We start from the raw sequence: 13585 nt of genomic DNA on the forward strand, positions 1-13585 counted from the left end.
CGGAGGCTGCATCAGAGGATTCGGATCACTTTGGCTCGACATGCACGACGCCCAGTCAGACTACTGACCGTGGAGGAGATTGATGAGATCCGCCAGCGACCGATGCTGGATCTCTTGTGATCTAGCTATCCCAGCTAGCTGCTTAGTTCACACCTAGTAGTTTAGGATTCCGTAGTATTTTATTGTGACATTTGTCATTTCATTTTTGTCATCTTGTTACTCTGACTTTGTATCAGATCCACCACATTGTAACTTTCTGGTCTCATAGGTCACTTTGGCCTTTTGAAGACGTTAATATAACATTTCATTTCATTTCATCTCTCTCTCTCTCTCTCTCTCTCTCTCTCTCTCTCTCTCTCTCTCTCTCTCTCTCTCTCTCTCTCTCACACACACACACACACACACACACACACACCAAGGTTTAACGCATACTTGAGAGTGACACTCGTGGCTATTGAGGACACTTATTGTGGCTTGTGGCATTTACGGTGGCTCTTTGAATGTTCAAGCCTTATGATAGTTTGTGCACTAAGTTAATTCTTTAGTTAAAAAAATTTGCCATGTCTTAATGTTTCGGCCTCAACTGAAACTCTAAAACTCCAATTTTAATCAAATAGGTGTTACGTCAATGTTGCTATAACCGGTCCAAAGTGTCATCCCTCCCGATCGCCACCAATCGTTGTGTGCGATGAGATATACCCTCTCAAAATAACATTTTCTGTGTGTGAAACTGGAGTCAAACCTCTAACAACTTTGCCAAATGGGGCTCTCCTTTGCATATCTGCATCGAAAACTCCTCAACTATCATCATATCCTGGCCTAAATATTGCGTTCCAAGAAACTGAAAAACTCCTTATGTACTGCTATTGTTTGCTCTTATCTCCTCCTCCATAAGAGTAAGATCCCCTTGAAACACATACCCCACTACCCCACCATCTCTGCCATTATTGCCCACTGGCAGCCTGTAGCGTACAAGTATGTATGACTAAAAAGCATCTAAAATATAGCATCCTTCAAGTAGTACCATATCTATCTAGCCAAGCTTGTGGCAATGAACTTAATTTCAGGAAATCAAGGGATTGGGAAAAGTGGTGCCACGTACTCAAATTGGCTAAGCCAATTTGGGGAACGTTCTTGATAAGCTTGCATATCTAGTGAAAGTATTGGGATGGGTGACATTCCAGGAAGCTTTCTCTGTGATGTTTCAACAAACACAACCCCAAGCAATAGTCTTTCACCTTGCCTGCTCTGCCAAAAATTCTTGAGAGGGCCTCTTCAAAACAATTAGATTGCTGAGGAACTCCGTACACAGACTCTTGGAAGACATGCTCTTGCAATCACCACTGGCACTGGTTTAAAGCAGTGCCCTTACACACAAAAAAGAACCAACACAAAAGAAATCTCTCAAAATCTATCTGACGTTTCAGGCCTCCAGTGGCATCTTCACAAAGCTTGATTAAGGTACCATGACTAGAAAAAGACAGATAGGTTGCAATTTAAAATCTGCTGGCAGCTGGAGAATTAAATCGAGAGAGAGGAGTGCCCTTTTCCATCTCCATTTTTGAAGCCATAGCATTTTGCATGATAAAGAAGAAAATATTTACTAAGCAAATTCTGAAGAAAAATATGGAGGCCTTTAAATCAACTCCAATATAGCATTATTTATTGGTGCAGTTCTAACAATTAATCATGTGTGTACAGAATTTTTCTTTTCAGTGCGTTTCTTTAAAATCTAGAGGATCATGATTCTGGAAGTGGCACTAATATTCATGCACAAAAGTCCCTTCTTTAGAATTCTCACCAGGCTCTGATCATCATCTGAGGTTAAAGCAGCTTGTTTTGAGAGCCTTTTCAGGGAGCTTGTACAGAATGTTACTTCTCCAGCTAGCACTTTCACTTGCTCTCTTAAAAGATCCATTTGATCAGCCACAGTGCTCCCTGTCTATCACATAAAGCCACCAGTAAGCTTACAAAAATATGCCAGCCTGAACCGCAAAATACCAAAAGCACGACCATAATTGAACTTCCAAGACATGCAAAGCTTCTACCACTAAACCTTCTTTGCTTCAAGGAATGCTGAACTATAGACACACCAAAATATCATTAATCTTCAAAGGGATATCTGTGCAATAAGTTCAACTGGAATGCAACATAATCTTTTTTCAAATTTGAAACACCAAATTACTATACCAATGAAACATGATTCTGATGTAAGAAAAGAGTCATAGAGGCAGAGGTGGCCGGCGGCCGCACAGGGTTTTGGCCACCCGGGGGGGTGCTCCCAGCCAGTCTGACCTGCCTCATCTCAAGGAAGAAGTGTAAACCAACTCTCTGGTAGATGTTTTAAGTTTGTACAAAATAGATCCTTCTATTGATTAAAAACTGTCCAATACATCAACCCCGTGCTTCAGACAAAAACTTGGTACGTCATAGGGTAAGTCACAACAATAGCCCTGCTCCATTTGTTCCTTGAGAGGGACATTTTTGAAAGAATCCACGGGGAGAAAAGCATCCCAAAATCTCTCTTTGTATGTCAGCGGTGTGTCCTCCTGGGTCCTCCGTAGAAGGTTCCAAGCGGTCAAAATCTTTGCTTTGTACTTTGGCGTCGACCATAGTGAAAAGAATAGTTTCTTAACTCGCAGAGCGCCTTAGGTAAGCTAGCCTACTACATCCATTGGAAATCCCTGATGCCAAGTGGCAAAGTATTTATATCGCTTTTATTGTTGGTTTGCCAAATACTAATTGCGGAAATAATGCCATTTGGGTGGTGGTTGATAGACTCACAAAGATGGTAAAATTTATTCCAACAAAGTCGACAATAAAAAGCCATGAGCTGGCAATTTTATTTGTCAATCAGCTTTATAAGTTATATGGTTTGCCAGAGGATATCAGCAATGACCGCAATACCAAGTTCCCTTGATGATTTTGGCAAGATGTATTTGCTCACCTTCAAACGAAGTTGAGTATGTCGTCCTCTGATCATCTTGAGTACAATGGATAAATCAGACGTTGGAATATATGTTGAGAGCTTATGTCTCTAACAGGCAATTGATTGGGAAAGGTACCTTCCACAATAATAGTTTGCCTACAATAGTAGCAAGCATTCTGCTACTGGATTTAGCCCATTCATCTGACGTATGGATTCCAACCTAAGTCCCCTATTGCAATTAGTTTATAGAAAGTCAAAGATCGCCAAGCTCGTGATTTCTTATATGATATGCAAGAAATGCACGAATTGGCTAAGGATAGCATAAGGACAGCTCGTGATCAAGTTACTACTTATGCTAATCAAAGGAGATCTTCCAAGGACTCTAGATGTGGGACAATGGGTCTATCTAAAGATACCCAAAGATTCCAAGGTTATGAGAACTAGAAAGCATTATAAGCTTTCACCTAGATTTTGTGGTCCATTCTTGATCACAAAGAAAATTGGCCCAATTGCGTATGAATTGGCTCTTCCTTCGGACGTTAGTGTACATCCGGTGCTTCACGCATAGCTACATGGGACGGCGGGTCGGGGTCGTGAACGGGGACGGGACGGCAAAAGTCAAGAAACGGGGAAGGGGGTCGGAACAACAAAAAAGAAAAACAGAGTTTTTTTGGCATTTTTTGACCTACACACATGCCACACACATAGAGCATCACTTTGACCACAAATTTACACTAAATAGACCAAAGAGCATGAATCATATAGACACAAATGTACTAATAAAACATCGAGAAATGAGGACCCAAAGGGTGGCTTTTATAGCCATTGGGGTGCTTCAAAGTTCAAACGTATGGTTGTTCGAGAGGAACTAGCCACTAGAAACAGTTTTTCAAATTTTAAAAAAAGTTGATTGTCGTCCCCTGCCATCCCCTCCCGTTCCCTACCATTCCCAGTCATTCCCTGCCATCCCCGGGACGTTTTGACTACGTTCCCACTTGGCAGGCCATTTGCCGTCCATCCCACCCGTCCTCGACCCGGAACCGGGCGTCCCCTGTCTCTAGGCTCCGTCCCCTTCGTCCCTTGTAACTATGGTTTCACGTAAGCAGCCCTAAAGAGACACTAGGTAAAGCTGACATTGTTTTGCCTATCAAGGAAAATGTATGAAAAGATATCCAAACTGAGTATGTTCCTCAAAAACCAGAGGCCGTTTTAAATCACCGTACCCATCATTCGGGCAGATTTGTTTATGATGAGTATTTAATTAAATGGAACGGTCAATCTAAAAAGTTAGCTACTTGGGAATCGGTTAGAGCTTTGAAAGCTTATTTTCACTTCATTGATGAGGACATCAATAGTTCAAGGGGGGCAAAATATTATGTCCCCATCACAGGAGAGAGGATCTAGTCTATGATACTGTTGAGATGGGTGTCCAATGTCCGGGCGGACATAGTGTGAACCCGGTCAATGCGGCAGTGTCACTTTTATAAAAGGAGACCAAGGTCTCATTTGAAGTTATCAACCCCCACTAGCAAGTGCCAATGGTTAGCCCGCGAGGCTAGGAGTCGCTTGCTCACTAAAAATTTCCATATCTTCTCCACATTCTCCGATGGTCAATGTTCCACCCCAATGAAGAATTTAGAAGCGCACTTGGCTTGGGAGGCACGCCTTAATCTCAATCCTAACAAATGCCATTTTTTGGTCACTCAAGGTACGCTTTTGGGTCATACCGTGTTTGCTAAAGGTTTAGCTCCTAATCGTGACAAGATAGTGGCCATTCTGAGGTTGTCTCCCCCAATCGACCCCAAGGGTATTCAGAGCTTTGTAGGCCAGGCAAGTCACCAACAAGGCTGTCAATCGACAACAAACCCACGACTACTGAGCATAGGATCAATGTGTGACTCGGGCTCCATAACAGGACGACTCTCCTCATCAGCAGGTGCTGCCTCCTCTTCCTCTGCTTTGCTGTCCCTTCCTCTCCTACCTCTTCTCCACATGAATTCTTCCTCAGAGTCTTTATCTATTGTTGGGTCCATGGCGTCTGTTGCAAAAAGTTGGATCAAGTCTTCCATAGGAGAAGAATCGACTCGAGCTCTAATACCATTGCGTAGGTGGTGAACCGACAACAAATCAACGACTAGACTAAGGACAACAAATACTTCAACTTGAAAAGAGCACAAAATAACTGAACACAAGACACCGTGGAGTGAAGTTCTCCACCCACATGCACTCGCCCCTAAATCAATCCACCCTTAGGGTACTTCTTTAATGTTTGATAAATCACATATAAAATTGTTCATGAACTACAACCATGCAACGATATGTAGAGTGCTCCCAAGGCCTCCTTTATCAAGGAACGCAGGCCAAAGAAGCAATTGAATCTAGCTCCCTCAGAATGTCCCTTTCAATACCTGCTGGAAAAGCACCAACGTGCCAAGCTGCTACATCATCTGCGTGCGGACTGACACGTCAACAGTCCAGCGATTTGCACCGCAAATCACACAAGAATTCTTGCCACAAATCATGTGCGTCCCGGCTCAGGCTTGTAATCCGAGTTAGAGATGACTAAAGTGGCTAGAACATAGTGCCCATGGAGCATTTAAGCCGCTCGCTCCTAAGGCTACCTGTGGCAAGTAGGAACACAATAAGATATAAGCATGTGTGGATTTTTGAGCCCCTCGAAACGTAAATTGTTTAAGATGGGCTTCACCGATGCTTTGTGGGCGGTGAGATTGACCTGCTTATGCTGCAGGAGCATCATCTCTGTGAGAGCCACATTAGACGATGTGGTCAGCTTTTGCATGGTTGATATGAGACATTTTGGTCAGCTACATCTGGACCTGGTGGTATCCAGGGAGGGGTATGCATGACTATTGCGGACTCATGGCAGCAGGCCATTGTGGGCGGAGGTATTATTGTCCCTGGTAGGGCTCAGTGGATTACTATGCAGGTTCAAGGTTGCCTCATAGGCTTCCTGAACATTTATTCGCCCAATGTGGCAAGTGCACGTACAGAGTTTTGGTCTCACATTGTAGAGTCTCTACCGCATGCAGAGCAATGGTGCATTGGGGGTGACTTCAACATGCTGGAGGACCCCTCTGACAGGATTGGAGGTAGCCATGCTATTGTGCACGGGGGTGAGTTGGCAGCTTGGAAGAGTCTATGTATGACCTTGAGGGTTTCCGATGTTTGGCAGCACTCGGGCTTTGTGAGGCCCCCAGACAGCTTAGCCTTTTCTCGCTCAAACCGCACAGTAGGAGGAGTGAATCTATCTTGGATAGATTGCTTCTACGGCAGTGACCACATCTGTGACATGGGTGGATCTATCTGCATTGTGGCTGGGACATCTTTTTTGGTCCATGCACCAATGATCCTCACTGTTACAGACGGACAGAGGAGGGGGAGCACGATGCTATGCATCCCTGAGAGAATCTTGTTGGACTCGGAGCTTAGAGAGCGAGTGGTGGCTCTTTGGACAAAAGGCTTGGACACGCAGGACTCCCCTGCTCATAGAGTGGCCTCTGCACATGCTGAGCTTAGTCGCTTTTTCCTCCAGGAGTCTGCAGCTCGCCTGGCTGCAGCGGGGGAGGAGGAGAAGCGTCTTTGACGGGGCGTTGCTTCCTTGCAGAGGATGCAAGAGCAGCACCCAGACTGTCCTTGGTTGGAGGAGCAGTTGCAGCAGGCTCATCAGGAGCTAGCCAACGTAGAGGAACGGCGTCACGAGTTTGCTTTCCATCGACATGCATCTAAGTGGACCCAGGTGGGTGACAGAGTGACTGGGGCGTTCTTTGAGACAGTGGGACCCTGCCATGCGCACACCAGTGTCAGCCAGTTGAGGAGACAGAACGGGTCAATTGCTTCAGAGCCTGAGGATATGCGTGCAGTTGCTACTGACTTTTACCATGACCTGTTGTTAGCTGAGCCTCAGTCCGAGTGTCAGGATGCATGCAGAGAGCAAGTTTGGGCATAGTTGCCTTGTCTTGTGACTCAGAAGATGCACCAGGGGCTTGAGCTGCCTCTACAGCTAGAGGAGCTCCATGAGGCCCTCAGAGAACTTCCCCGAGATAGTTGTCCAAGTGAGGATGGTTTGACTCCTTGTTTCTTCTTGGAGCACTTGGACTTGCTTGGCTCAGATCTTTGAAGCAAGAAAGATGCCTGGCAGCATGAGTGAGCGCTTGATCTACCTCATTCCCAAGAAGGGAGGCTCCTTCGACGAGATTCGATAGTGGCGGCCCATCACCATCCCAACTCAATCTACAAAATTCTAGCCAAGGCTCTAAGCTTGAGGGTTTAGCCACCTCTAGAGAACATTATACATGGGAACCAGACAGGTTTTGTCAAGGAGCGTAGTATCCTTGACAACATCTTCACTTTTTGGGAGGCGTCTGCGCTCGCGCGCCTCCGATTTGAGGATCTGGTGATACTTCTTCTCGATTTGAGAAGGCTTACCATAGAGTTGACTGGGACTTCTTGGAGGGCACTCTACGTAGGATGGGTTTCTCACAAGCTTGGATCAGAGTTGTGTCAGCTCTCTATAGACGTGCACACAATCAGGTGCTTTTGGTAGGACGTAGAGGGGACCGGTTCATGCTCACCCGCTCGGTCAAACAGGGTTGCCCCCTAGCCCCCTTCCTCTTTCTGTTCTATGCTGAGGCAATGAGCAAATTCTTGGTTTCACAGCAGGTTGGTCTACGTGGCTTAGCGCTCCCTATTTGGGGCGATGAGCTACTGGATGTTGAGTTTGCCGACGACTCAACTTTGTACTTGGAGGGCCAAGAGGCCAACCTCCACAGGTGTGAGCAGGCTCTAGAGATGTTTTCTTGTGCATCAGGCGCACTAATCAACTAGTGAAAGACGGTGGCTTTCTGGGTTGGCAGAGCTCCTACGCCTGATTGGTCGCAAGGTGAGGGCTTTAGATGGATTCATCCAGGGACTACACTTCGCTACTTGGACTGTCAGGTTGGCCCGGACTTGTCTCTTTAGCAACGGATTGCTCCTCTCCTCTTGTTCATCAGGAGGAATTTGCTACATTGGAGTTCAGCACGGCTCTCTTTGGCAGGCAGAGTTGTAGTGGCCAACCAGGTGTTGTTGGCTACTATGTGATACATTACAACTTGTTGGATCTTTTTGAGCTCTTGCATTAGCCAGTTAGAGAGGCTGATCAGAAATTTTATTTGGTCAGGGTGTGACACCCAGTTAGCTCGGACCAAAGTAGCCTCGCAGGTCATCACTCTACCTTGTTCTCAGGGGGGCTTGGGATCATAGACCCAGCACAGTAGAGTAGAGCCCTTCTTGGGAAGTTTGTTGTCAAAGGACTACTTCTAGGGGAGGAGCCCTGTAAGGAGTTGTTGCTTCAGCGTCTTAGAGCTCGAGTGCATAGTGTAGGAGGCCCTTGGAGACCTTCCATCAAGTGTATCTTTACAGAGATGTGCAAAGTTGGTCTGAGCAGGAGACTGGAGGATCGATTTGCTACGAGCCTGCTTCGCTCTTGGAAGCAGCTCCGATGTGGCCTAATGCAGCATCAGCCCACTTGCACGGAGGAGCGCTTGAGACATCCCCTTGTTTGGAACCCATGGTTAAGACTCAGAGAGGCCACTTGGTTGGTAGTAGGCCTCATGTTGCTTGGGGTCCCATGGCAGAGGGTCCAGCACGCACTCTAGGCGACTGGCTTCAGTTCTCAGGTTCGCCAAAGGAGGTACAGAGCATCCAGCTACCAACTGAGTGGCTCACTCCTCTAGAGACGGTAGCTCCCCGATGGATGGGGGCCTTCACGCGACTAGAGGTCCTCGTTGCAATTCATGCTTGCTTAGAGTCCGTACCCTCCATGTTCTTCGAGATCCAGGCCGAAGGGCGACTACACAGAGTCTCAGTAGAGGCTCCACAGGTTGCAGAGTGTTGTTTTCAAAGGATTCAAGTAGTAGGCATCTGTGAGAGGACTTGTGTCATCGACCCTGACCCAGCAGATTTTGAGACAGGCCACTAGATGCTTTGGGCTTGGGAGAGCTGCCCTCTGGCACGATTGCAGTGGGATACTAAAGGGTGGTTTTGGAGAGACCCCTTCTCTTCAGCCGACCACCCTGGGATCCCTTTCTTTCAATACACTGTTCGACTAGGGCGTCACATACTGGCAGCACGGAGAGAGGCTCGTCCTGCTACAGCACTTCATTGGCAAGAGGAGGGTCTCACAGCTGAGTTCTTGTCAGGCTTTTGGGCGAGGTTGTGGGACTCTAGTCAACCGCAGTGAGTGACTATGTTCTAGTGGCTAGTTGCACACAAAGCTACAACAGTGGGGAGTTGGCTAGTACATAGTGGCCTTTCGACAGCATGTGCAACTTGTGACCATCCTTTGGAGAGTCAACGTCACTGTATGTGGAACTGCCCCATGGCACAGCAGGTTGGCTTCGGGTTCTTCGGCTGATGCCAACTCTTTCCACAACGCAACAATACACTTGGGGTGTAGCTGCTTGGTTCACACTCACGGGCCTTGCGCTACAGTTTGAGCTATCTTCCACCAGTAGGATGATAGTGATTCGGGGGGACCGACCTATACTCCAGCCTGCTACAGAGCTTACCCCCTAGGAGTGGTGCAGTGAGAGAGAGGTGTGTTGGGAGCTCGTTTGTGGCCTGACACTCTGGTTCATTTGGCGGGCCCGTTGCTTCCGCATCTTCGAGGCTCACCTTGTCCCACCAGCGGAGACTGTTCGTGACTTTTGGCTTGAGTTGATCCACACTCTCAAGGGACAATTCGAGAGACTTCAGGGCAGCTCCGACCGCATGCGGGAGCGCAGAGAGGCGTTCCTACGACTCTGGCGCCCTGGGCCTTTCTTCACCATGTCTTCACCATGGTCCGGGGTGAGCCCAGATGGCACTACCGTCCACCTGTGTGGCTTTTCCCTCCTCCCATCTCTTGATTTAGCCTCATTGTACATATGTTGTTTTTTCATTGGAGAGTCTCCCCTATGGTAGATGTAGCTCTCTCTCGTAGAGGTGATTGCAGCCCTATGGGCAGTTTTATTAACTAATGGAAGGATCTTTTTGTCGGAAAAAAAAACTTGCCAAGCAAATAAAAAATTCCTGGAGAATGTGGTTAGGCACACCTCGGGACTTAATGGCTACATCTAGGTGGCCATTTATCCAAATGACCAGATGACCTATACCTTCAATCAGATACTCTATGTGATTTTCGAGCCATTGCTCCTACAATTCCTCATAATCTTCATGGATGATTTCTCTGACTGCACTAGTGCTCAATGCCCATGCTTGTGAAAAATTTGACGAACATGTCACCCAACTCACAAATATAATTCAGAATGTCGTAAAGCGAGCCTCAAGCTCATCATCCCTAACAAATGCCACCGGTTAGTGCTCCACGCCTGTTGAAACCTTCTTAGTGAGATCGGAACTATCTTTGAAAAGTGTCACCTGGCTTGCCTCAACCCAGACAAGTGTCGACTCTTAGTTAAGCAAGGTGTGCTTCTCTGTCATATTGTCTACCTCAAGATCAACCCTAACCAGTGTCACTTCTCAGTCACCCAACGTATGTGCCTTTGTCATAATGCCTCTACTAAATATTGGCTCCTCATCAAGATAAGGCTATTTATATCTTGAGGTTAACTTTCCCATCAACCTTTGAGCAACCTAAAAGTTTGTGGAACATCATTTGGATGTATGCAGATATCCCTCTGCCTCTCACCTGGCTGGCAGTTCTACTATCCCTTTCAGTTTGCCGTATATAGAGGCACCTGCCTTCCGATGATTGAAGAGGTGGCGTACAAAGGGTCCTACCTTGGTGGCCCTTGTTTTGTGTGCCCAAGGAGCATATGTATAACCAGGTGGACAAATTGCTCAGAAGTTCAAAATTACCAATAAATATTAGTTAGAAACTTCATTGCTCCTTGCTCTCCATAGGGCTCCATCCTCTTTCATAGGAGAGAAAACTGGGTTACAGTCCTGTGCATGCATGCACTCCTTTTTGTAATGAAGCGCTCCCCTAATTTGGTTTTACAACTGTTCAAAAGGAAGAAAAGTAGCATTCTTATTCTTGAATATTTATCATTGCATACTTCGTTTCAAATGTAAATGAGAAATGCACAAATGTGATAGTGGATACAGAATCAATTGAACCAAGAGCAATCTTTCTGAGGTTGTTTATTCATAAGTAGGTTGCATTTTTAGTCTGTGTCTCTACCCAGAAACAAAAATTATTAAAGACTATCAAAATCCAAAATTGTCACTTGATCATAGACATTGCTTGCTGCTTGTCCATGGTAACAATCTCCCTTAAAACGGGCTCTACTGTTTAGCCCTGATTTTTCATTTCTGACTCTGCAAGTGTAGATTTTACAAGAGACTCGTCAGGAACAAAGAATAATTGTTTGCAGCAGAAAAGGTAGCACAAGCTCCACTACCACATGTTGAAAGTGAACAGGCTCCTCTTTCACGTACGCAATAATAGTATCAGATGCCACAAATTGGTACTACTTCATCTTCAAAAGTATGATAACAGCTACTTATACAGATATGATTAAAAAAAACGATTGGTTTCCCTGTATAGAGCAAGACAGATCGCTAAGAGAGATCCACTCATTGACAATTGAACAACATACTAAACTAGCTTCTGTGCCACAACTTTGGCTATTCCTATTCAAGGTTCTGGACTGCTTAAGTTTGTTTGGTGCGGTGATGCATGTTAGTAATCCCAATCCCCCTCTGAAATTTAACAAAAACTAAAAGTCTTTATGCAGATATAAGCAAGACAACCTCAAATGGTACTAAGAGTTTTATGGTGTGAGACAGAAGGTGACTTACAAAGTGTGGCTGCCTTCCTTGAACAGTGACATCTGAAACATCACACGACTGCAGAGAATCTAGACAGTTGGAAGATGAGGTGGCAACCACCTTTCGACTGAGTGAATTAGGTATACCCTTCACATCATAATTGGTATCTACATGGCATCCACTTGCAGCAGAAGACCCATTTGAAGAACTATCAGAATCTATGCTCAGCAATGATGTGCCATGACTAGTTTCCTGCATCAAAGAATTCAATTTGGAATGAAAACTCAAAATCAATATAACGTCATAGTGGGTTCAAGATGTTGTTAGCACCAGACAGCTGTTTCCCCTTTCTTGAAACTACGAGCATTGCTAATTAAATCAACCCAAGCACTCAACATGTAGTCATCTCCTCTAGACGGCATCATTCCCATCACACCCTAGAAGTTTGCACTTTATGACAACCTCGAGCCACAGGTTACGAAAAGTTTTTGCAGGAGGCATCAGATGCCCCTCAAAGTACCATTTAAAACCAAAACACATGTCGTGAGTTCCCAAAGCTTGTCCCCCTTTCAACTCCAGCACTGAGGAACACAAGTCCGGAGAGGGACACCAAGTGAGACTCCTCCCTGATGTAAGCGGCAATGTTGTCTCATAGCTTGTGAAGAAGAAATAACCTCTCGACCGACAACTTCAAAAACTGCAACACAAGGACCGAGAATCTATAGAACAGCTAGAAAAAAGGTTTGTTCCGCTTGTAAAACTTGGTTTGTAGAGCCCACAAAACCTAAAAGCATCTCAGCTAAAGAAGCATTTAAAAATGTTAATTAAAAACTGTTGTAAAAGGATTAACCACCTCCAAGTGAAGTACTCCTAAGTAATGCCACCCTCATGGCTTCTAAATATTCAACTGGAAAATTTTGTGGTGTCAATTTCCCTACATGGCAAAGTTTCACCTAATGAAAAAAGGCCTATGGGAAATCATACAAAGAGATAATGTTGAAAGTTCTATCCAAGAAAAACTTAAGAACCTTAAAGCTCTGAGAATTATTGGCGAAAGCTAACATGACACATATATTCACCACATCGAGGATTGTAAAACAGCCAAAGAAGCTTGGGATGTTCTTGAAAAAACTTCTGGGGCCACTAGCAAAGTTTCATAGGTTAGTCTCTTCATCCAATTCTTGTTAGAGAAAGACCATTCCACATATGTCAGCACGTCTCAACAACTTCAAAAGTCTATTGGCACAGCTTGTTTGGAATTAACAAACAAATCGAAGATAACATGAAGATTACAGTTCTCATCAAAAGTATTTCAACACTTGATGAATACTCCAGCTTGGTCATAACACTTACAAACTTACTGGCACCAAACTTGAAGACGTAGAGGGACCAGAGATGCTTGGGGCTATTTCTTCTAGAGATACGCCGGTACAGAGAGAGACTCTTGAGGAGCAGGAAGTCGACACACAAAGCGACATCCCAAAGAGAGCTTAGGGATTTCTTCACAAGCACAACTCAGGATGGTCCTGAGCGGCAATAAACATATATCCCCTTGACAAGGTATATTTCTTGATCAAGCAGTCCAACTTGGTCGTTTGAGACGCCCGAGGCCTCAGAGATCTATGCATAGGTGGCATGCATGAGGATACAAGGTATCATCGCTCGAGACCGGGTGAGAACTCCTCGGCTTTTCACCATGGAGAAGATTGATGATATGCTGCAGCCGCAGATGCAAGAGTTCATGGGATGACTCATCATTTTTTGCCACCCACCTTCCCCCGAGTAGTGTGTCCTCCTCAACGTCACACCCCCATTCTACATTTTGTAACATGGATGACTCATCATTTTTTGTCACCCACCTTCCCCCCAGCAGTGTGTCCT

At 45.5% G+C, this 13585-nt stretch overlaps 1 protein-coding gene across 6 annotated transcripts in view; it reads right to left on the bottom strand.

Annotated features, from left to right (window-relative positions):
* Positions 1-13585, bottom strand: part of LOC147420525 (kinesin-like protein KIN-7C, mitochondrial) — an 81557-nt gene that overhangs the window by 24693 nt on the left and 43279 nt on the right. For all 6 annotated transcript variants that reach the window (XM_086504445.1, XM_086504447.1, XM_086504446.1 and 3 more), the window contains 2 exons: positions 11735-11956; positions 1802-1942 (listed from right to left, as the gene is read on the bottom strand). In XM_086504445.1, coding sequence (XP_086360571.1) covers positions 1802-1942; positions 11735-11956 — 363 coding nt within the window. The remainder of the gene's footprint in view (positions 1-1801; positions 1943-11734; positions 11957-13585) is intronic.

Source organism: Adiantum capillus-veneris, chromosome 28, assembly GCF_014529385.1.
Source record: "Adiantum capillus-veneris isolate H3 chromosome 28, ASM1452938v2, whole genome shotgun sequence".
NCBI lineage: Eukaryota > Viridiplantae > Streptophyta > Polypodiopsida > Polypodiales > Pteridaceae > Adiantum > Adiantum capillus-veneris.